We start from the raw sequence: 24,296 nt of genomic DNA on the forward strand, positions 1-24,296 counted from the left end.
TTCACATCGTCTTTCTTGACGTAAGTGAGCGGGGAAGCGAGCTGGGTTAACGAGATACTTAAAATGCTTCATACTTACTTTAAAAAAACTGTTTTATTGCAAATCTATACTGACCCGCTCTTTTGCTCCGATCTGATGTCCCACCCACCCCCCCCCCAAAAAAAAAAAATTAATAAATAAATAAATAAATAAACAAACACCCCATCATCACCCATCCCAACAAACAAACATTAACAACAAAACATATAGTACTCCTTAATTCCTGATGGTAAAGAACCATTCAATAACTATTGTGTATTTTGTTTTCATCTCATTATGGGTTCGAAGGAACTTGGGTGCGACTTGAGACATCATCAAACGTTTCTTTCACAGGAAGACGTGGGAAAGTGTCCAGGATATGCAAGTGTTTTGTAATCCTCCAGTAGCCTGGATGCAGGGCTTATGATGCCACCGTGTCGGTGAATGAACAAAATTCCAATCTTTCATCATCACTTTTCAATAATCACATTTCAACAAGTGGCATATAACTTTGTTGGGACACCTTTAATAAACGGAGGCTAAAGTTCAACAACTTTGTTTTTCATGTTTTGGGGACTTTGAATTGCCCACTTTAAGTACACCACCAGACCGTGCCACTCCACAAAGCCACCTTCATTCTTCGAACGGAAGGCTACAATACGCATTGTTTAAAGCCTTTGTTCACGGGCACTCCCGTGTGCATGAACCGACCGTTATAGAAAACAAGTCTATACACATGTCAAAAACAGTTGTATGCTAATTTCGTCCAGGTGAGAGCTCCACACACAGCTGGCAGTGCCTTGCCTCTTTTATCCCCCAGCATTTACAATTCATCCTATTTATTTAATTAATTCCCTCATTTTAAATCCAGGGATTATTAAGCATGATTGACTCAATAAAAGCAGCCGGGTTTTATCTGTTCTGTAATAAGATAGCCCAGCAAAGATTAAACGCCCAAAGGTTGTGCTCTTATTTGTAGAGGAAATTCCATGCCTACGTGATAGATAACACGACATCACCACCGGGTTCCCCAATCACTTTATCAGAGTGATAATTTATAGGCATGGAAAAGTATAGTGTAAGATTTTCAGAAAAATGTTTATACAAGACAAGTTCAACCGTGGAGGTAGGATAGGATCATTTCTATCTTCATATGGTTCAACCCATGGAGCCGTTTAAGTTGCTCCATATTCAACCTCCATGGTCTGTTCCTTGCTCTACGATTTCTACTTCCATGGTTCAACCATGGATTGGAGGAAATTCCTTCTTCCATGGTTCAACAAGTAAAACAGGATTTTTTTTGCAATTTTATAAGCAAAGCAGGTGAACTTTTTTTATTAGCCTATATTGTACCTCAATCGTGACTTGGCTAATTATGTTTCCTGAGAATCAAGTTTGCTAAGCAATATCTTCAAGCAATATCTTCAAGTACCAAAAAAGAAGAAGAAATTTACCAATAACCCAGCTCGGTATAGAAGATATCCATGCCCCTTATTTTAGTACATAACAGTTATCTTTGTTCCTACAGACATGGAGGACACGCAGGTAAAAATTAAAACACCAGGAACGCCCAAAATATTTCCCTATCGAGTTACCAGTTATAAGCCCGCAATATGACAACAAAATCTAGGGTTATATTTTAGTTTTACTTCATATTATGTACTTTTGTAATATCTTCCGATCAAAATTTCCGTTCACGCAAATAATGGATTCTCCAATTCCTCCATGCGCAAATCAACCACATACAGGTGGTCTTTTCCACGTATCACGGAACACGTGTACATGTTACTGTACGCCATATCGTATAGGCATTCACGCTGTAAGAAAAAGGGTATCCCCACACTTTTGCATCATGTGACATGTCAATACATGCCCGTCTCTAATCCATCAATGGTCTGCCATGCCATGCCTACAGTAATTTACTGGAAGCATGTGACCGGTGCTATAGAATTTTCTTTCATTTTCCATTTCGCCTACGTAGCCAACCCCCCATGGCGTTCCTTTGACCCTGCACTCATCACATGACTAGAGCTTACCTTTGTGTGGTATGCAAAAAAAAATAGTCCCGGCAGCGCTTTGCATAGTTAGTTACAGAGGCACCCTCCCCCCTGGAAAGCGGGAATTCCCTATGTGTATTCTGCGCCACCAACGAGTCATGTGACGTTCCACTTCGCCCCCGCATTTCCTTTTGTCATACTTGTTTGTTCCTTTTGAGAAGTTGACCTTGCCCACTCTGGCATGCGAACAAACAATCTCATTTGGTCACGGGATCTTCAAACATAGAGATCCTAGGAAAACGAAAGTATTTACTGGGAAACCTAAATAGATAGGCTAGCTAGTACAGGCAAACTGTTCAGTTACTTTATCTAGGTCTAACCTGCCTGCCTACCTATAGGCCTGGAAGTGTATTTTTACGCGATGGGGAAAGTGTTTCTGAGGGGCTTTTTTTTCTAGGACACAAATTAGGCTCAAAAAATGATGATTTGGGGCCAGGGACCCAGCTAGATGGCATTACTTGCTGGGCCCAGCACAAAACCATCACATCGAGTTTCTTCAATGTTAGCGTAATTTATTTACTGTCAACATGTTCAATAACAATAGACTCAAACGGTAACCTTGTGAGCTTATTTAGAAAATTGCTGGAAATTGAAAAGTTTTCAGGTAGTCAAGAGCCTAAAATATGCCTACCTTAGTACCAAAGACAATTTTTTCTAAATCCTACTATGAAGAATAATCTGCGTAAAAAAATCCTACAGACCAACCCCTATTGGTTCTTTTAAATACGAATCCAGTGTGGAAGCAATAATTGTTATTTTCTTATAATACATGAAACTATTCAAATACTGCGTCCTAACTCATTATGCATAGGTCTACTTAATTTTTACAAACTTCAATTTCCAGTCATTATATCGGGTTCATTATAATGTTACACGATCGAGCAAACCACCAAGTGCCTGCCAATTAACATTGCTCTCTGACCAAAAAAAACCCACCTTAAAACTGTTTCTGCTTACTGCTAAGCAAGAGTTTTGTTCGTGCTATGGATTGGATAGAGCAAGGCAACTAATAAGACGTAAGCATTGATTGCTGCACTTTGCAAGGACCTTGCAAAGCTTCACGGTCACGAGATGGTGCAAATTTATATATAAAAAAAACATCGGGGATCCTTTTGCTGTCCCGAGGCTTAGACAATCACTCTAGAGACCATCCGGTACAAAGAAACAAGACAATAGGCCTATTTTATGGATTTACACAGCATTTACAATATAACACTTTTAACAATGTTCTTATATAATATAGACCATTTACAATAATGGTGTAATGCGCTTTCACTAGTCTAGTAGTGACATTGATAGTTCATTGGGCCCGTATTAACATTCATTACTCAGAAATCTTGGCTCCCTGAATACCGTCCCGGGCCGCGATTTTTCTCTTTTCCAAACGACATTGCAATATCTTTTTCCCTTTCATTGGCTCTTTCCGTCAGATTACGTCATAATGAAATTGGGGGAAGAAAAAAAATAGCTCCCTGGCCGCCCTGCGGGCTCCAATTTCAATTTTAACCTACCCCTTGCACTTGCAAGTATACCCATTAGTAATTAAATAAGAACTATACGAATAAAGCATCTTGCTAACGAGTCACCGGAACATGTAAACACAAGTGTCATGACCGGGACTCGAACCTACACCACAAAGACTTTTTTCAAAGAGTAGAAAAAAGTTTGCTTAACAAAATATTTCTGCTCAGTAAAACATAAGCAGGGAACTATAGTCACAAACTGTGCAAATAGCATGGTATAGTTTGGCTGGTAACTTTCCAGTAAGCAATTGTTGCTTGATTAGTAAGTTTTCTGAGCTAAAAAGCAGCTCATGTCCCATGAAATTTTGGGACACTACATAACTTGAATTCGATGCGCTATAAACCGCTTGGCCATGACACTCTCGAAAAAAAATACCGCCATCTAAGTAATAATCATACACCAACCGAAATATACGATTGAAGTAAATTATCAAAAAAATTAAGTTTTGATTAATGGATTTTTTTTTCCCCGTGATGATACATGTATTGTGTGAAAACGAAAGTCGCGGTCACGTGCATTACTTTAAAGGCAACACCTTTTTATTAATTTAACACCCTTCTATTTGTTTTAACTCCAGAATACGCCAGGAATTTTTAACCTCAACTTAACCAGGGGGAAATGAGGGTTATCAACTTATCATATTATTATCGGAACAACTATCTCTTTTTAAAAATAGAAACGTACGTGACGTGTATGAATCGAGTGCTTTTCACTTTCGAATTAAAGTAAAAACAAGGGCTCGCATCATGTGGCTGAAACTACCGGCGAAACTGGAAGCAGGCCCTACGTCAAACAGTCAACCTCTCTCCTCCTGACACTGGCCGGAAAAGGGCATGTCAGTGATAGTCTCTCCGTTTAAAGGGAAGGTACACCTTTGGTAATTACTCCAAAAGTTAATGACTACAAAAGCTTACTTGGTAAAGAGCACTGGGTGCTGTTATTATAAAGCATTGTTAGAAACGACCCCCTTTAAAGGCAGTGGACACTATTGGTAATTACTCAAAATAATTATTAGCATAAAACCTTTCTTGGTGACAAGTAATGGGGAGAGGTTGGTGGTATAAATCATTGTTATAAAAAGCTCCCTCTGAAGTGCCATAGTTTTGGAGAAAGAAGTAATTTTCCACGAATTTGATATCGAGACCTCACGTTTAGAACTTGAGGTCTAGAAATCAACCATCTAAACGCACACAACTTCGTGTGACAAGGGTGTTTTCTTCTTTCATTATTATCTCGCAACTTTGATGACCGATTGAGCTCAAATTTTCACAGGTTTGTTATTTTATGCATGTGTTGAGATACACCAACTGTGAAGGCTAGTCTTTGACAATTACCAATAGTGCCCACTGTCTTTAAACTAATGTAGTTTTATTAAGGGAAAGAGGTAACTGCTCACCCCCACATTTGAATATGAGAAAGGCTTCAGGTATTTGTTTTATCCTTTATCATGCATTTGAAAAGCAATGATGAGGTCTTCTCGACGGTGCACCATTTTCATATTTTAATGAGGCACCTTGAACATGATGGGAATGACACAAAAGAACACTGGTGCTATTTAATTCATGAATGTGAATTTAATAGGGAAAGTGTAGAAGCAACATAGTGGTATCACCAACAAAATAGTAACAAACAATACAGTAAATTTTGTTCAACAAGAAAATGGGAAAAACTGTAGGAAAAACTCTTAAAAGTGAAACAAAACTTTTTGGGCACAAATTCAAATTCAACATTATATAAATGTTCTGAATTCATAGACAAGATGCTAGTACTCTTTGACCCAATTTTTTTGTTCTTCCCGACTATCATTTCAGAGCTGATTAATCGACTTAACAACAGTCCCAACTTCATAAAGCTGTTAGCAGAAAATACCTCTTATTATGCCTCTTTGCTAATGCTAAGCAATAATCATGACAGGGCACCATTACCAACAATGTACACTTGATGAAATATTTGGCTGGTAACTCGTTTCTGCCGAGCAAATTTTAACATATTTTGAAATGTACTTCATTTCGATATGTACTTCAATTTGATTTTGATGTCTCAAAATCAAGCATCTGAATGCACACAACTTTGTGTGACAAGGGTGTTTTTCTTTCATTATTATCTCGCAACTTCGATAACCAATTGAACTCAAATTTTCACAGGTTTATTATTTTATGCATATGTTGAGATACACCAAGTGAAAAGACTGGTCTTTGACAATTACCAAAGGTGTCCACAAAGGTTTCCAGTGCCTTTAATGCATACTTTGACCAGCATGCACTGCCCAACTGCAGCATTCAGAAAAACACTGGAAACAATTCTTTGGACCGTACCTGTGTAAACCATGGCCCAATTTCACAGAGCTGCATTAAACAGAAAATGCTGCATTAAAAAACTCTGCTAAACAGAACACCCCCCCTTTAGTGAAACAATCCCCATAGGCCTGTAGTGAAAACCTTTACACTGAGTTAAAAGTTAGTAAGTCTAACTGTGAAGACGTCACAGTGTTTACAACAACCGAGCAATACATCCCAGGTTCAGTTTGGTAGTTTCAACATAACGTTTCATTTTTTAATTGAAGAAGCAAAAACCAAATATATCCCCTAAAATTTCACAACAGCCTCTGCAAAACAACAACACTTGATCAAAGTCCATACACAAACTTGTGCTTATACTAATGCTCCGTTTACCAAATGTAGCTCGTTTAGTCATGACAATCATCGTGATTACCAAGCATAGTATCAACAAACTTTTAATGACTTGCAATATTTCACAAGACCATGGCGATCTTTTCCTCGATGACAGTCTCATTACATTTCTCTTGGTTGTTCACGGGACTTCCAAACACGCTTCCTGAAACCAGGGACAAAAAGAAAAGAGTTAAAGTGATACCGATTCTTTTAAGAATCACAACCAGAAGGTGCTAGTGCAGAAAACTACTATCAGAATTAGATGTTCACCCCACGAAGCTGTTGTGGATTTAAAAATAGGATTGACTTATAAATAGCATCTTTGATATTCATTGGGGAAAGACTCAAATGTACAAACCTTGGTATGGATTTATCTTTATACATCAAATAATAACCACAAGAGAAACTTACTAGGTTTATGCTTTAAAGGCACTGGGGTGGATTTCACAAAGAGTTAGGACTAGTCTTATCTCGAGTTAGGACCAGTTACTCGTCCTAACTTAGGACTATCCATGCAATTGTATAGCTCCTAGGGCTAGTCCTAAGTTAGGATTAGTCCTAACTCTTTGTGAAATCCACCCCAGGACACTGTTGGTAGTTACTCACAAAAATTGTTAGCATAAAAATTTACTTGGTAACGAATAATGGAGAGCTGTTGACAGTATGAAACATTGTGAGAAACAGCTCCCTCAGAAGTAACCTAGTTCTTGAGAAAGAGGTTAATTCTCACTCAAACATTAATTGACTTCAGCAGGCCTGAAGCCTTTTACAAGGCATCTTGAAAGCACAAAAGTTTGTGCAATGAGGGTGTTTTGCCTTTCATTATGCTCACCAAGTGAGAATACTGGTCTTTGACAATAACCAAAGGTGTCCAGTGCCTTTAAATTATTTGGGGTTGAACAAGAGCCGGATATAGGGAAAGCAGCCTGTCAACTGTCGATTGTTGATGCATTTTTGGTGCATTCCCTTTGCTCTCCTTGAGGGTGTTGTTTGTTTTCTTTTGCATATCACTTTTGTGTTCTTTTTTATGATGCACCCCTTTTGTGAAATAGACCTTTTGAGGTAAGAAACCAATGAAATCTCGGTCTCTTAGCCACTCACTTTTAAAAGAGATCAATAGAAGTATTGATCGGATTGAATAAAGAGTGGATACTGAAAGTAATGACATTGGGGGGGGGAATGCTTGATGGCAGGAAAGAAGAAACACAGCTATTGACCCCTTGCACGCACGCCATGCGCGTGGCAACTGTGCCATGCTCACCATTGGTGGGCAGTAAACACCTCTTCGCCTAAACTGGGCACTTCACTGAATAACGCACAGTGACATTGCCCACCAAATGGTGCATCAAAGATTTTTCTGATGGTGATGTCAGGTGAATTGGGTCAAGAACAAAAGTGTCCTCTACCTTGTTTTTAGAGGATGTATCATGGTCATGGTTCAAGGGATACTTCCTCGAGGTCAAAGTTCACAGGTTCCCCATGCTGCCTAGAGACGGTCCTCAGGAAGCAACTGATTGGTCCGATGTTGATTCCCATGATGCATTGCATGTCGTAGCCGTCTTCCTGGCTGCTGAGAGGGGGAAGTACCTGCTCGATACTGGACTGCAGTAGCTGTTGAAGAAATTAATAACAGGGACAAGGAGGGGGAGGGGATTGATGAGAGCTGATCGTTGGAAGTATTCACTCATTCTTTTCTTTTTGATGAAACAACCAACTGGCTACACAAAGCTGAATTATGTTGCATTACAAGATGAGAAAGAATAGATTGGTTTCAGATCTGAAATTTCTTATTAAAATCAGACTTTTGTTTTTCATAAAGTTTTAATTATGAGCAATCATCAAGTCCCTATTTTTTTAAATGAGGTATCGCCCAACTCACAAGGCCAAAATGCCACTCTCAAGGCGAGGGCTACACTTAACAGGATTAACCTCTTCACAGTCCGTAAGGACGTAGGCAAGAGTATAATCCACCAAGAGCCCGACTAGGGGAACACATTGCACTGCCTTCCCAATTTATTTAAAGTAACTATGGTTAAGTGCCTTGTTCAAGGTCAGAAGTGTCCCGACTGGGATTCAAACCCACAATCTGCTGCTGACAGCACCAGATCTTGGGTCCGGTGAACTAGACTGATCAGCAGCCATGACATTATGCCGCATATACACTACTGATATATATAATAAATAAAACAAATTCTCGTACCTGAACTTTGATTTTTGCTTCTCCTTGACCTAACGCAGGAGTATCCATAGTTATCTCAAGATGCATTCGGGTCGAGGGGGAGGTCACCGACCTTTGACACACCTTGCAGTGCAACTCGGAGCCACTGTATCAAAACAAACATTCTTATATAAATGAGTCATACATCACTGTTCTTTTATAACAAAAATTACACCAAGGATTCAGTAAAAAATATTTAAACTCATAAGATGAATCTAATACTCTTCACTGGCTCCTTTTACAACAGCATATCAAATTTAAAGTTCTTCTTCTTGCGTACAAAGCTCTCCATAAACAGTCGCCATCCTACATATCTGACTTACTATAGCTGCAACCACAATGCAGACAGCTTAGATCATCCACATCTTCCTATCAGTTTATTGTGCCCAAAACCCCATGCTATGTCATTTGCAGATCGCTCACTCTCCTGTTTTGGACCAAAAGAATGGAACACTCTCCCTAACCACATCAAGGATGCTAACACTATTCACACTTTCAAGAAACTCCTCAAATGTTTTCTATTCAAACAAGTGTATCAAAATTAATTTCATCCAACTGTCTTGAGCGCCTTTGAACAACTTTGGTTGATTTGGGGGCTGAATTTTTAATTCCCTCTGATTGATTGATTGAATACAGTACCAGGTGAGATGGAGCCATACGCCTGCTCTGCCCTAAAGTAAAATATTTATATAAGTTATTTACCTGTTGGGATCAACTTGGAGTCTGTCATTGCCGCAGGTGTCACACGCTGGCCAGCTGTAGGCTGTTGCTTCATCCACTCCAGTCACCACACCTTAGAAATCACAACCAAGGAAGAAAATGTCACGTAGGGGTATAGGAAGTTTCCATCATAGGACTAGATAGCTCAGTTAGTAGAGCGCCAGCATGGTAATCCAGAGGTCATGGGTTCATATCCTGCACTAGTCAATTTGTCTTCGTCAATCCCCAATTGTTTTAAATGTACCCAGTTAGTTTCCCTTTTTTTTAAACTTATTTTTATTTATTGACATCCAACAGCGGAAAGCCGCCACTTACAGGAATCGTTAAAAACTATGTATAAATATAAATTTAAATATGAATATAAATATAACAATGTATAACAATAAAAATTACACAATATTGATAAAAACATTATTATAAGCAGACAAAACCTTGTGGTTTATTATTTGATATCTGTAATAAAAACTTGCATCCCCTACCAGGCTGCATCGTAAAGATGCATGTGATCCCTGGCTACGCGGCAGTAAACAATTTCTGACTGGCATCCCAAACAAAGACACTGACAAAATAGGGAGAGATAGGGACATTGACAAAATAGGGAGAGTGCCAACATAGGGCTAGATAGCTCAGTTGGTAAGACGCCAACACAATAATCCAGAGTAAGTTTGTTGCGTTATAAACTACTTTTTGTGTTGAGCAGCTCTATTAAATTGTGCCAAAGATTAAAACCTGCATATCTATGAGCAAGTTCGAGTGTGCACAATGATTAACTAAAGGTTGACCATTTTGACTAGAACCCAGGCTGGTCGACCATTGGTTGACTACTGTGGTCGACCATTTGGAACCAGCCTCGAGCCCATGGTTTCTTCACTGGTCCCAACAGCATGTTCCATTATAACATGTGTTAAGCGCAGAAGGGAACCAGTGACACTTTAGCAAAAAGGTGGAAGGTTGACTAGACTACCAACGAGTCGTTCGGGTGAGTACATCACTGCGCATGTGCGTTGCTAGTCTGTGGTCGACCACTGGTGGACTAAATGTGCGCACTCGAACTTGCTCTTTGTGGACGCCCTTCCATTTGGCAAGAGCTCGTCATTGATTGCTCTTACCTGAGATAGAGACAAGAGTATGTTGATCACTATGAAGACCAAGATCCGGTAACGGAGGGATAGGGAGGGTTGATAATCGATGGATGAGGTTCCCATCTTGAGGACTGCAACTCCTCTCAGTCTTCTCAGTTTGGCTTTCAGTGAGATTGTCGATGTTGGTGTATGTATCCGCATGCAGATGACCTGTGTTATATCATAAAATTTCAATGAAAGGTATACAAAGCTAACTTTAATTATGATACCCTTCTATGGGTGCTATCTGCAGGCATCTATATGCCAGAAAACCTAGGGGCCAGCCACAAGCTCTCTGACTAAAAAAACACACTCATAATACCTAAGACAGTTTATCCATTCTGATTGGTAGAGAGGGCATCACGAGGTGTTGTTTGAACGGATGATATAACACCAGTAAAAAAGTGTCATAACATGGGCGTGACACGCGCGCTTGCAACTGTGCATAATAAGACAGTTTCTTCATTCCAATTGGTCGAGAGCAACGGCCGAAACGGTTGTGCCACATCACGCATTACGCAAGACGCGCACAGCATCTCCTTTTAAGGAGTTGTTTACCCGAGGGCCTAACCATTTCATAGCTGCAGTCGTGTTGTGTTGAAAGAAATCATTGAATAGTTATAATTTTTGCATTTATTTTACCTTTTGACCAAAAAGTGTTGATGTTTTTTGACTGAAAAGGTATTTGAATGGGAATCAAAGTGTGTTGAATCAGTTTTCAACTAGTGGTTTAAACCCGCCGAGGCCTGGTTCTTGATAATATACCTCGACTTCGTCTCGATAAAGTCCAGGTCTCGGCGCGGGTTTAAACCACTAGTTGAAAACCTCTTCAGGTTGTAAACATTGTAAACATTGTAAGCCAGTTGTTTAAAGGGTCTATGTACTTCTCGTATGACAAAAAACACAATGTCCACAGATTTACATTAAACTTACACAGTTTGAAGCTAATGGATAATGATAGTAGAAAGATTCCCTGAAAATATTACTTGTTGAGGTGCTGTAGTTTTTGAGAAATGAGTAAAACAATGTCGTGAAAATAATTTTCGTCTCAGTGATCACGAGACGAAAAATTATTTTAGCATCTAAAAACATATTTTCTTGACATTTTTTTACTAATTTCAGCACCTCAGCAACTAATATTTTAAGGTACGCTTTCTACTATCATTATCTTCAAACGGTATAAGTTTGATGCAAATTTGTGGACGTGTGTTTTGTGTTACAAAAAGTACCCAAATCCTTTAATGATACATGTATGTATGAGTAATAAGTATAAAAGTAAAGAAACTTATAAAGTGCTTAAAGCGATTTAGAATTTTGACGTCACAAATTTCGCAATTTGAAAGAATGTAGCAAAAACAGAGCTTTGACGCCAAAGTTCACTTCAAATTCACAGTAGTAGCAAGTATGAACATGACTTTAGGCTGCAATTTACTTGGCAGTTTTGGCAACAGCTATGGCTAGCTCACTGCAAAAACCCATCCTTTCAAGTTGTATCTGTAGCCATATAGCCATAGCTACAGTCGCTTTACCAGTAGGCGATTTCATAGAGCTGCTTATTAAGCAAAAATGAGCAGGTAACCAGTCACAATTGTACTTGTGACATGCTAGGTTGGCTGGTAACCCTATTCTGGTAAGTGTAATTTTAATATGCTTAGTGCTTAGCAACTTTTTGTGCTTAAGCAGCCCTAAGAAATTGGCCCCTAGACACAGCCATACCTTGTTCACAGCATAAATCTCTCAGAAGAACCAGACAACCTGGAACTCCAAAGCAGTCCTTTTCACATTCCACTGCACTGCAGGATCTCCTCACATAAACATACATGAGTCTGGTGCCTCGACCCACCCGGCACCGCTCATCACCGAGCATTCCAGTCACATTCCCCGAGTTCTTTTCAGTCTTTGTTGCTAAATCTTCTGCTATTGGAGATAGTGAGTGGTCTGTGAGGAAGAGGTGCCAGTCTGTGGTAGGTGTTTCGGACTGAGGTTGTTGAGACGCAGTGTGGGGATCGATAACGGGATGAGCATACACTAGTTTGGCATAACAGGCTACTCGCTGATTGCTAATATCTGACATCTGTAAAAAAGGCAATAAAAATAAACACATATAAGTGATATGGAACTATCACTATCAGCATTTATAACACACCTCTTGCTTGTTCTGTATTCTGGTTGGCTGAAACACGGTCACGTGGGGTGAACTAATATAGTCTAGTGTTCGCGCGCATGTGTTTTGCGGGAATAGTGCCCGACCGGACATAGTCTTTTAAAATAGTGACAGGTTACAGCGCCATCTCTTGACATGAACCAGGAACTACAAAAAAAACAACTTCCTTTCTTTTCCAAGTTTCTTCTCTTATTTCACCTTTAAGAACGAAGTGTGTTATAAAACACATAATGACTCGCCAGCCTCGGAAAATAGGTCCCTCTTCTGGTTACTCACAGGCCCGAGGGGGAATAGACATACACTAGTTACCAAATTATGCCAGCAAATATGTGTATAATAAAATATTGTAATAAATCTGACTGCCCTCTAGCTGGTAAGCTTACTAGCTGGCTTACATGCAAGCCGCATTTGTGCATATATGCGTTTGCTTATAACACTCTTCTACCTTCAACCCATCCAGTGCCGAGTCTTGGTTCCAATACCTTTGCAGCTTAAATGGATCAATTCCAACAACAGAGGGCGTCACTCTTCTTGGTTTGCACCGAAATGGATCATTTGCAACAACAGAGGGTGTCACAGACAATCATCAGCCGCGATTAATTCAAGATCGAAAGCACGCCCTCTCTAGGGATGAATTAGAAGGAAAAGCCTGCCTTTAATGGAATGAGTTCAAGAACGAAAAGAAAAGCCCTCTGTTAGTAAGGTCTTGGACTCAAGACTATCCAGAACCCGACAAATAATTACAATTCCTTTATAACAAACATAAACAATTGAGCAAACTGCAGCTACCTTTTCAATTTCCCCCAGGGTGTTTATTACAGGTTCTCTGTAAGGTATTCTCACTCGGTGCGTCCCCTCCTCTCTGATGGAATTCTTCAATGTCTGCACTCCCAAGATGTAGCAGAAGCTTTGTGGCGCTACAAGTCCCTGTGACTTAGAATCCTGTGGTTTATCAAAAAAATTATGTACAGACAGTTATATGAAAGCATGGGTGGTCAGGTTGATGTAGTGGTGTCTTACCTCGCCTTCAACCTCTGGGAATCCCACCGGGGGCACTACATGTATGTGGATTGGGTTTTCAGTCCCTACATGACTGCATGGGTTTTCCCTGGAATAATTAAGTAGGGTTTTCTTCCCACATCTAAAACTGGAACTTCTTTCCTTGTCTTCTCTTCATTGGGTTCTTGGCTAGTACAGTAAGTTTACCTTTCAAAAGAGCCCCTAGCCTCACAGTCAGAATCAATAAATGAAATAATTTGTTTAGTCTTAGTGAAAGGCATTCTTATACATTATTGTTAGCGATCGACACTACATCAGGGCTGGAATGTCATGGGTGTAAGGTGTGTCTTCGTTCATGGACGAGTGGTACAGTTCACTGGACCCAAGCTCTGGTCAGCAGTAGAGTGAAGGTTGCAAGCCCAGTCATGACACTTGTGCCATTGAGCAAAGTACTTAAACCATATTTGCCTCGTAAAAAATTGGGAAGGTAGTGCATTTTGCTGTACCAGCCAGGATCCCAGTGGATGATACCCATGCCTACATCCTTACGGACTGTGAAGGGGATAACCCTGTTTCAGCCCCAGGAGTAGGTGGCAACTGCCCTGGGTAACAGTTGATTTGGGTTGATAGCCCTCAGTGTAGCGCTCACGTTGAAGTGGCTGTCTGACCTTGTGATGTATGGTAATATAATAATGACAAAAATTTAAAAAGACCAAGGAGACAGTTTTCTGAACATAGCCATCTCTTTAAGGGTGATTGGGAATAGTCAGGGGGTTAAAGGTTACCTGTGATTCTGTGTCTGTTTGACAGGTTGTTCCTTCACAAGGGGACCACATTGAATCAATTAACGAAAACAACCCTGGAGATCTGAAATAGAGAGACAAAACAGCATAGGGGTAATACACTTTACTTCTTCAACATCAACATTGACATACATTGTTAGTTTTCTGGAAGAGCAAAGACTTTCCAGTCCTTATAATACCATACAAGCAACCTGTAAACATTTCATCGCAACTGATAATGTTTTTGAGAAACAGTGGCCCTCTTTGAACCCTTTTTGCTCCGGCTTCAGCAGTAACCTTGAAATTGTAGGCTTTGGTACAGAGCTTTAGACAAGTGGATATTCCTGAAGCTTGAGTCCAATAAAAGCCGTGGTTTGCAAAAGTAATGGCCAAAACAAATGGTTCATAAAGTTTTCTTGTTGGATTTGCCAAATTGAAAAAAAAAACTGTTTGGGCAGTATTTTCCTGCAAAGGGCAGAAGGAAATATTACTCAGGACAACAGGAGATTTGGGGCAAGATAAGTGTTTTAAATAAAATAAAAAATTAAAAACAAAACATGCATGGATAATCTTGACTATGCATATAATGGGAACAAAAGAAGTAGTAGTATATGGTTTGACTTTTACTACATGCACAGACAAAGTTCTGGTACTTGTGTTTAAATATAAAAACTTTTCTTTAACTTAAGTTCAAATATATCTAGACCCGACCTTTGACCTCACCTTGTTCTATTTACTCGTCTCATCACTTTGAGTCCAGAGAAGACGAACGTCTTCCTTTCTCCATGTCTCAAACACCGCCTCCATTCCTCTTCCTCATCCTCCTCCCCAGTGCCTGCTAGGGTCACCTGAAGCTCACAGAAGACCCCCTGGCTGTCCTGGATGAGTAGGGTCCACTGTGTGGAATGCTTGGCAGGCACCGCATGGGAGTGACTTAAAAACTTCCTGTGTAAAGATAAAGATAAAGATAAAGATATTGACAATAGAGGGAGACTGCCAACATACATGTATTTAATAGATGGTAAATCATTTGCAGTACCCGCTGCTAAAACATAGGATTCGAACTGCCTCTAGCTACCGGGCAATCTCGGTGGTCTAGTTGGTAAGACACTGCTCTAGAATTGCAAGGGTCGTGGGTTCGAATCCCACCCAAGTAAAATGCCTGTGATTTTTTTCACAGGACTCGGGAAAGTACTGAGTATACAGTGCTACACACATAGGTGTATATGGGTAAAACCAAAAAAAAAAAAAAAATTAATTAAAACATACATGTACATGTACATAAACAGTGAAGTGTTGCGGCCGAGCGGTTAAGATCACCGAATTCAAACTCTGGTGTTTCTGATCAGCAGAGTGTGGGTTCGAATCCCCAGCAGTGACACTTGTGTCCTTAAGCAAGACACTTGACCATTGCTTCGTCCTTCGGATGGGACGTAAAGCCGTTGGTCCCATGTGTTGTGTAACGCATGTAAAAAAAAACAGTGCACTTATCGAAAAGAGAAAGGGGTGCGCCCCGGTGTTCCTGGCTGTGGCTGCTTAATGCGCCGTAGCACCTTGTCAACCCTTATATGGTGGTAACTAATTGGGTCTCAAAATTCATTACTGCAACAACCTATCTTTCTGAAAGTTTGTACATACTCAGCGCCATGAGTACCTTGTTTGGTAATTACGTGCGCTATATAAGACTTCGATATTATTATTGAATTGGTAGAGTGCAGGGCATGTTTTCGGAGGTCGCTGGTTCAAATCCCGTTTTAGTCAATTTGTCTTTGTTCAACCCCCAGATCATTAAAAATTTACCCAGTTTCCCTTGTGGTTTGTTATTTGATATCTGATATGAAAAGTCACATCCCCTTAAGGTGATCCTCTGGCTGTTCCACAGGTTATATCATAAACTTGGGTGTTATCTCTGGCTAAACAGCAGTTACAGGTTGTATGGCTTTTTACTGGCACCTCAAACAAAGATATTGACGATATAGGAAAGGGGCCTCAGCATATTATGCTCTCATTCCTCTCTTAGTGAATAGTGAATTCCTAGTTATTTATTTATTATTTGCTTTAAAATTATATTTTCTTGGTACAGTTTCATGGGCTCTTGATTTTGTTACATTTCTATGTACTATTCAATTCTCACAATTGTTTTTTCTTTCCAAAAAGAGTATGGAATTAACATACTGTTGAATTGAATTGAATTGAAATATTTTCTTTCTAACCTGCTTGCTAAGGTAGCCTCCGGGAGACATCTCCTGTGGTACACTCTGTGAAAAGTCGCCACCACACACATGCCTGCTGAGGAATACATACCGGTCTGTGCTATGCTGTCCAGGAAGGAATCGGATACTTGGCCTTTTGGGGCCTCTGTAGATTGTGGCAGTACTGACTGCAAAGTGGACTTGGTCGTTGTTTGGGCTGGAATCGGCCTTGGCTGGAAGAGTTGTAGTGGCCTCAGTTGCTATCAGAGATATAAGATGTTGACGAAAAATAGAGAATGACAGCAAGAAAAAAACTTAAACGGAAAGGTATTATACAAAATCAGTAAGGAGAAAATCAGTGTTTATTTGGTTCTTTTGGAACTTTTTTTATCACAGCAGCGTAGATTTTTTCAGAGTTCTTAGTTCTGAAAAGAACTGTCCTGAAAATGATTGTTAAATTATAGTTTCAAAGCTTAGTGATTTATGAACAAATTTTTTCTGTAAACAATTTCCTAAACTTTCTGGGGCAAGTCAGTTGCAGAGTAAACTGCCAGGTGGGTTACTTCATCAATAGCTTAAGCGCAAGGCCTGGAACAGTAGGAAGACAGTCACATTTAGACCGTACAAGGCAAATGAAAAGATGCTTGGAAAATGAGTTTCGTTAAGATCCTTGTGTAAGAGAACTCTGCAGTTTATAACTGGCGTTTTTGTGTGGAGAACATTTGGAATCGTAATCTCCATGATTTACTCTGTTAAAAAGGAACGGAGTTTTCTTAGACCTGCAATACTTGAATTGGGCTGAGAAGATACATTTGAGGCTGTATGGCCTCATTAAAACAAAACTACTTTTGGTCATTGCTGACTTGTTAAGTAGAATATGTTGAGACATACCTCTCCCAGTGAGGGACCACTCATCATGTTCGGGAACAACGAGGCTTGATTCCCCGTTTGCTCGCCACCCTCTGTGCCATCCTCCACTGACTGACAGAAATAGGTGCAAAGAATCACAGGCTGCTTGTAGTCCGGTAGAGTCAACTTCTGCCTAAATGAAAAGAAAAAAATGGTGATCATGAGCTAACCGCTGATATCACAACGACTAAAGTCAGTATTGTCGTCTAGTTACTGAATCACAATTTCTTGATTTGTGTAACTCATATTCCTAGACATTAAACCAATGTTTGTATGAGAGAGATTTGCTGTTGCCAGCTTGGTTTTTATATGCCCTTTCGAGAGCTTGCCGAGTTCCCTTGACAGGAAGATCATCTAAACAAACGAACAATATCTACAAGATGACGAAGGTTTGAAAGAAAATTTCTTTTAACTGGGTTATAACTTTCAATAGATGCTAAGAGTTGACTTAAAGGAACACGTTACCTTGGATCGGACGAGTTGGTCTATAAAAACCGTTTATAACCGTTTGTTATAAAATGCATATGGGTAGAAAGATGTAGTAAAAGTAGGATACAATGATCCACACAAACATGCCTCAAAATTGCACAGTTTTCCTTTTACATCGTCGACTAACACGGTTGGCCATTTATGGGGTGAAAAACAAAAAAATTGACTCCCATAACTGGCCGACCGTGTTAGTTCGCAAAGTAAATGGAAAACCACGCGATTTCGAGTCATACTTGTGTGGATCATTATATTCTACTTTCAGAAGATCTTTCTAACCATATGCATTTTATAATAAATGGTTACAAACGGTTTTTATAGACCAACTCGACCGTTCTAAGGCAACGTGTTCCTTTAAAATTGACTTTAATTGAACTAAGACTATTGCAGCAAACGGAGCAGCGTACCAAACACAAAACCTGAAAAACGAACAACCCTCACAGCTCCCATCCCAAAACAAAAGAAATCTCATGACAGTGACCGGTTCAATTGTTTCCATACCATGGAGGATGAACTCTGACCCTTGACCCCAATCCAAGCTTCAACTGTCTCCCATTGGCTTGAGAAAACAGCACAAGCGTTTCCTCATTGACCTCGGAGGTCAAAGGTTGCATCTGGCATCGGGTGATGAACAATCCCCTGACCTCCTCCAAAGATAGGACGAGAAGGTCAAGTGCAGGACTCTCTAAAAGATAAAAGACAATTAAGTGAGAGTTAAACTGTAACATTGGGAGATTTTCCAGAGACTAGGTTAACAACTAGTCTCTAAAAAGCACTTTATCTTCGGGCGTCTCAAGGCAACTTGTTTAAGTTGTTGAATTATGAGACTCATTTCTAAAACACCTTAGACTACTCCTAGTATCACTAACTATACATAGAACACTCAATTGTATTTGTAATTCTGAACTTCAAAGCATTTATTGTGAGCTGAACACCATTCCGTTTTACTGACATGTAAACTAAACACGAGCTTAACATGGCGGAGCCCAGTGCGGGCTACGTGACGTCACTTTAAAACAAATAGACTTGTGCAAGTATTCACAAAATACATTACACTTCACAAAGTGCAGCGGTGCATTCAGCAACCACTGCCAGAAACTCGTCAAGTAGGGACTGAAAACCCAATCGATTTGAGCCAGGGTCGTAGAGGTCGAAGGCGAGGAAAGATGCCACTACTGGGTGCGTTCGATTAGCTTCCCTGTGTCAACCCCGCGGTGCTCACTCGGGTGAGCCCCTGACAAGAGCTAATCGAACAATCACTCACCATCTTGTTGTGACGTCACCTCGGGCCGGCCCCCCAAGTGACCTGTTCCGCAAGCAGGGCACTTGGGCTGACCCGGGTGAGCCCCCTGGAGTGATGTCAAAGCTAGTTGAACATACCGCGGGCAGATCGGGGTTGACCCCGGAAGCTAATCGAATGCACCCACATTAACCTGACAGGCTCCCACCCCACCCTCAAGCAAATGAAGATTGTGATCTTACGGTTTGTTGCTGCCGTGTCTATTGTTCGATGAGACCAGAACGCCATGGAGGATTTCTCCCTGTTCATCACTCTCTGTAAATCTTCAGCTAAACCGCCCCTGGAAAAATATTCACAAATCAATCTAAAAACTTAATTCTCAAAAATAATAAAAGGGCACATTGCCTTCAAATATCTCCAAATGTTGCTGTTGGGAATTACTCCTTAGCTTTTTCAAGAGTTGTTTCTATGCACAAAAACACATTCAGTGCATTGTCAATAGTGAGTAGCTTTTTAAAATACATAAATTTGCCAAACTTACTTGGTAAAGAGCACTGGAGAGACATTGACCCTATAAATCATTGTTAAAAATGACACCCTTTAAAGTAGTTTTAGACTATTTGAAAACACACAATTCTATGCAACAAGGGTTTTTTTTTTCTTTCATTATTTTCCTGCAACTTCAATGACCAGGTTTCACAGGATTCACAGGTTTGTTATTTTAGAGATATGTTGGGATGCGCCAAGTGAGGATACTGATCATTGCCAATTAGTAAAAGTACACCCTGCCTTTAAAGCAAATTCATCAGTTTTGAAACAGTAGTTATTCAGAATACCTGACAAACTTTTTCTTTTTTTTCCCCGAATCCCCGCCTCCGCTAGGTCCCCCTGTAGCGCCCTCTTTGTCAGGGGTCCTCTCTGGTAGTTTGAGACGTTTAAGTAGTTCGGTTCCAGTTCTAGGACTCTCTTTGGAGGGGCTTTGGACCGGTGACGGTTGAGGGGTGGGGGAGTGGTCAGAGATGTGCAGAGAGCTGGATCCCTGTAGAAAGCAATCAGTGTATTATTGATACAGAACTATTGCAGTGAAGAAGTTGCTCAATAATGTATTTCATTGGTTCTACCCTTGGTTTTATTTAAAGGGTCTATGTAACTATTGTAGGACAAAAAAACACAATGTCCACAGATTTACACTAAACTTACACAGTTTGAAGATAATGATAGTAGAAAGCTTCCCTGAAAATATTATGTGCTGAGGTGCTGTAATTTTTGGGAAATGAGTAAAACAATGTCATGAAGACGAAAATTATTTTATTATTTTACAAACATATTTTCATGACATTGTTTCACTCATTTCTCAAAAACTACAGCACCTCAGTAAGTAATATTTGAAGGGAAGTTTTCCACTATCATTATCTTCAAACCCTGTAAGTTTAATGTAAATCTAGGGACATTTTGAAAAAGTACCCAAATCCTTTAATGGCAAGGCTCCCCACTACAGGTATATATCTCTGAACTACTTCAAGTTTACACTATTTCAAGGGATCTTTGATCAAGTTCAAAGCTTCTCCTCATTGAACCCAAGTCTCGACACTCCTTCAGCTGCGCTACGCAACTGGAACTCTCTACCAGTTAATCTTAGATCTTGTCTTTTTACCACAAATCTCAAATCTCTTCTCAAAACTTATCTTATGTCACAGGTATTCAAGGACTAATTTTTTGAGTGATTTTTTTGACTGAGCACTTTTCATCATCTTACCTGTTGAGAACTCGATGCAAGGTTGAACTGATCTTCTGACGGGGAATCATAATCAGATATGTGAATCTGTGAGGACTGAGTGGAAATAAACAATGAGAGATTACAAACTGATATTCATAAATACCTAGGGATAGGACAGCGTATTCTTGATTGGTTAAGTAGATCACACGGACATGTTTAAACGTGCACATACGTCTTGTGAGTGTGAATGCGGTATGAATTTTGACGTCACAAATTCGCAATGAATAATTCGCAATAGTTTAACTGTGTCCACCTCCTGCGAAACATTCGCTGTGAAAACAGCCATCACAATTCACTTCTCATTCCCATTCGCAGAAAGTATGAGCCAGGCTGTACCAAGGCTGTGTGCACAAATTGTGGAACCACACAGAAACTACACAATAAGTCTTCTTTCCTCACTTTCTTCTCCTCCAATGTGGGCTGGCCTTGTTCGGTCATCGAGGTCGTTTTACTCCCATCTCCCTGAGACACGCCCCGTTTACCTCCTCCCTCCTCAAGATCCTCCACTATATCAAGATCATCCTCTTCTCCTGCAGCTAACTCAAGCCTCCCAAGTTTAGCTCCCTGATGAAACCTGGTCTTGCATCTTGCTTTCCGGATAGTTCGCTTCTTGTGCGAGGCCCTCTTGTGGTGTTCTGTACTAAGTGGCTCCTGCTGGAGGGGCTCAACATCTGACAGGCTCTCACTGCTGGAGCTCCAGTCAATGTCCAAAGAGGAACCTTCTTGGGCTGCAAAACAAACATCAAAACCAAATGTGACAATAACAAAAAAATAACTACCAAACTGAGCTATCTAGCCCTCTGTTGGCGGTCTCCCTTTTAGTCATCTTTGTTCAGGGGGCCCGTGCCAGTCAGAAGCCATACAATCATTAGCTGTTGTGCAGCCAGGCATCACACCTATAAGTTCATGATACAACCTGGGAAGTGGCAGCCAGGGGATTGCCTTAAAGGCAGTGGACACTATTGGTAATTACTCAAAATAATTATTAGCATAAAACCTTAGTAACGAGTAATGGGGAGAGATTGATAGTATAAAACATTGTGAGAAACGGCTCCCTCTGAAGTGACGTAGTTTTCAAGAAAGAAGTAATTTTCCACAAACTTAATTTAAGAGACCTCAGATTAAGAATTTGAGGCCTCGAAATCAAGCATCTGAAAGCGCACAACTTTGTGTGACAAGGGTGTTTTTATTTTTATCATTATCTCGCAACTTCGAAGACCAATTGAGCTCAAATTTTCACAGGTTTGCTATTTTATGCATATTATTTTGAGATACACCAAATGAGAAGACTGGTGTTTGACGACTATTACCAATAGTGTCCAGTGTATTTGAGGGGATACAACTTTTTTATATTTAATACCAATGTATAAACCACAAGTGAAAACTGGTGCAGTCCTAACCAGGTTTCGTTGAGCTGAGACTGAACCTCTTGGCTCCTCTACTCTTCAACTGATGCAGCCCTCTTCTCTCCTCTTCCTCCTTTGTAATCACTCCATCAAAGCCCGACTGACAACGCTGCCACCCTTGCTCAGGGATAGCTTGCCCCATCATGTATCTTGTCCTTTTGCTAGACTTTGAAGCATCATCACTCCCTCTCTGAGGATTCTCAGTTGTAAACAACTCAATGTCAAACTGGTCAGTTCTTTTCAAGGGGCGCTGAATCAAATAGAAATAACAAACATAAACTTGAAAATGTTAAACATTAACTTGCTAAATTACACTCACAAAATTTCACAAGTTCCAAACAAGACATTGGCATTCGAAACACGGACATCTTCAGATGTAGTTTTAAAAGTTGTGATGTGATGGGACCGAAGAAGGAAATAAGTATCAGATGTTTTTTTCTAAAAGCGGACAAAGTTTGAAATATCTGGCAAACCATAATATTAATAATAATAGATGAATGGGCAGCAATATGGAGTATTTGATGAGACCCAATGAGTTGAGATTGAGTATAAATTGTCAGCAGTGTGACTGTGAGTGTCAGTGTCACTGAGTGTCGATTGCCCACTAGACAAGTCTGCCTTTTTCATTTGTTATTATTAAGGGAATAAAGGGGTAGCGACAAGTTCTTTCACGGCCATTTAGAACTGGCAGGGCCAACTTATCGACAGCGTCCGCATTGCCGTAACAAAAAATATCTTGCACCAAGATTAGCGCAGAATATCCACTCACAACCCATTATAAACACTGTCATTATCAAAGGTTTAAACACCCCCACGAGATGCGCTCTCCACCAATCAGAGGAACAGCCAAATTGTCTGAGGTATTTATGAATGTCATTTATTCCCAAAATATTCTTTTCCCTGGTTTGCTAAATCGTTATTGAAGTCAGTCCGATTTGTACTTCTAGTGACAGTCCTTAGAACTATTGAGGTTCGTTCCGCAATATATAGATGGCTGTTTTTCCAAACAAGTTATCAAATTTGGGGCCTTTTTAAAAGAAAGTTTATCAACAAGTTGCAGTGCGGTTTATTTTATCACACAAGCTGCCAGTGCTACACTAGGCTAGCGCATGTGATTTGTCCCCAGTCAGTGCTTGGAACTTTACAATACAATTCATGAGCAGACATGCTTTCTCAACATTCTGTCTACTACTACCTAGTACTACCAAGTTTTTGAAAAAAGTATCACTTCAGTTCGGACAGCAGACCAACAACTCGAACTTGCCCCTTTATTGTTAGAATCGTCCAAGTACGTCGAAAGACAACATGGCGGATATTTCCGTTCATTACTAAATTTGGGGTAAAAAACACTTTTTTTTACACTTAAAAATACAATGTTTACAACAGTTTGAAAGTGATTTGGGTGCATATGACTCTTGTGCATATATTTACAAGTTAAATTAAATTCAAATGTCCTGTTAAAGTGCATTTAAAAATTGTTGTCGTGAGTTGTCGTGAGGGGTCGTGAGTTGTCGGTACTTAGTGCGACCCGTTAATTAACCTCTTTTAATTTCCCGTTTGTGCCCGTGCTATCTTGCGCATACAATTTTTACAAGGAAACAAAGTTTGCGCCGTCACAAAATGACACAACGCGCATACCGCGCGAATTGAAAAAAGAAATGACAACTTCAAAGATTGCGCCCAACTTTATCCGTCAGCACGCAAGCAAGCGTAACGTCATTCAACTCAACGTTAACTTATTTTTTTTAAATAAAAGAAATATAAAAAGGTTGTTATTCACCTTGTTAGTTGTGCGATTCATGTTGGATACCTCACACAGATTAAGTTCTGTATCAGTTATTACTTAGACCAAAAATTATTTTAAATCAAAACAAAACAACAGCTATTTTATGAATTTCAGCGAGTTTCTACTGCGACACACAGTGCATAAACAACTGACGACCATGGGCGCTGCCATCTTTGTTTCAATGAATTCTGGGAATTCCGGACTTTCCCTTTGCGATGTTGCAAT

At 40.0% G+C, this 24,296-nt stretch overlaps 1 protein-coding gene across 2 annotated transcripts; it reads right to left on the reverse strand.

Moving 5' to 3' along the window:
• Window positions 1–5,769: 5,769 nt before the first annotated feature.
• On the reverse strand, window positions 5,770–24,241 carry LOC117288827 (DNA repair-scaffolding protein-like). Of its 2 annotated transcripts, none has more exons than XM_033769679.1 (18): window positions 24,066–24,241; window positions 22,280–22,535; window positions 21,279–21,607; window positions 20,859–20,933; window positions 19,939–20,141; window positions 19,345–19,442; window positions 18,364–18,547; window positions 17,359–17,509; window positions 16,489–16,727; window positions 14,999–15,220; window positions 14,279–14,360; window positions 13,284–13,436; window positions 12,047–12,404; window positions 10,319–10,501; window positions 9,192–9,282; window positions 8,472–8,595; window positions 7,678–7,882; window positions 5,770–6,434 (listed from the first exon to the last, which is right to left on the reverse strand). In XM_033769679.1, the coding sequence occupies exons 1-17, from the start codon at window positions 24,084–24,086 to the stop codon at window positions 7,703–7,705; spliced, it is 2,949 nt and encodes a 982-aa protein (XP_033625570.1). In that variant the 5' UTR covers window positions 24,087–24,241; the 3' UTR covers window positions 5,770–6,434; window positions 7,678–7,702. The 2 variants fall into 2 exon arrangements, with proteins under 2 accessions (XP_033625570.1, XP_033625571.1); XM_033769680.1 differs by lacking the exon at window positions 24,066–24,241 and adding an exon at window positions 23,491–23,562.
• Window positions 24,242–24,296: the final 55 nt, after the last annotated feature.

Source organism: Asterias rubens, chromosome 4 (genome assembly GCF_902459465.1).
Source record: "Asterias rubens chromosome 4, eAstRub1.3, whole genome shotgun sequence".
Classification (NCBI taxonomy): Eukaryota; Metazoa; Echinodermata; class Asteroidea; order Forcipulatida; family Asteriidae; genus Asterias; species Asterias rubens.

Bases quoted from the DNA above. Each gene is read 5' to 3' on its own strand.
- LOC117288827 (XM_033769679.1), bottom strand. From the start codon at position 24,086: ATGAATCGCACAACTAACAAG. The intron at 9,283-10,318 runs GTAAGAGCAATC...GTGATTTCTAAG, and splicing joins TACTCTTGTCTCTATCTCAG to GTGTGGTGACTGGAGTGGAT. The intron at 8,596-9,191 runs GTAAATAACTTA...GTTTTGATACAG, and splicing joins CTCCAAGTTGATCCCAACAG to TGGCTCCGAGTTGCACTGCA.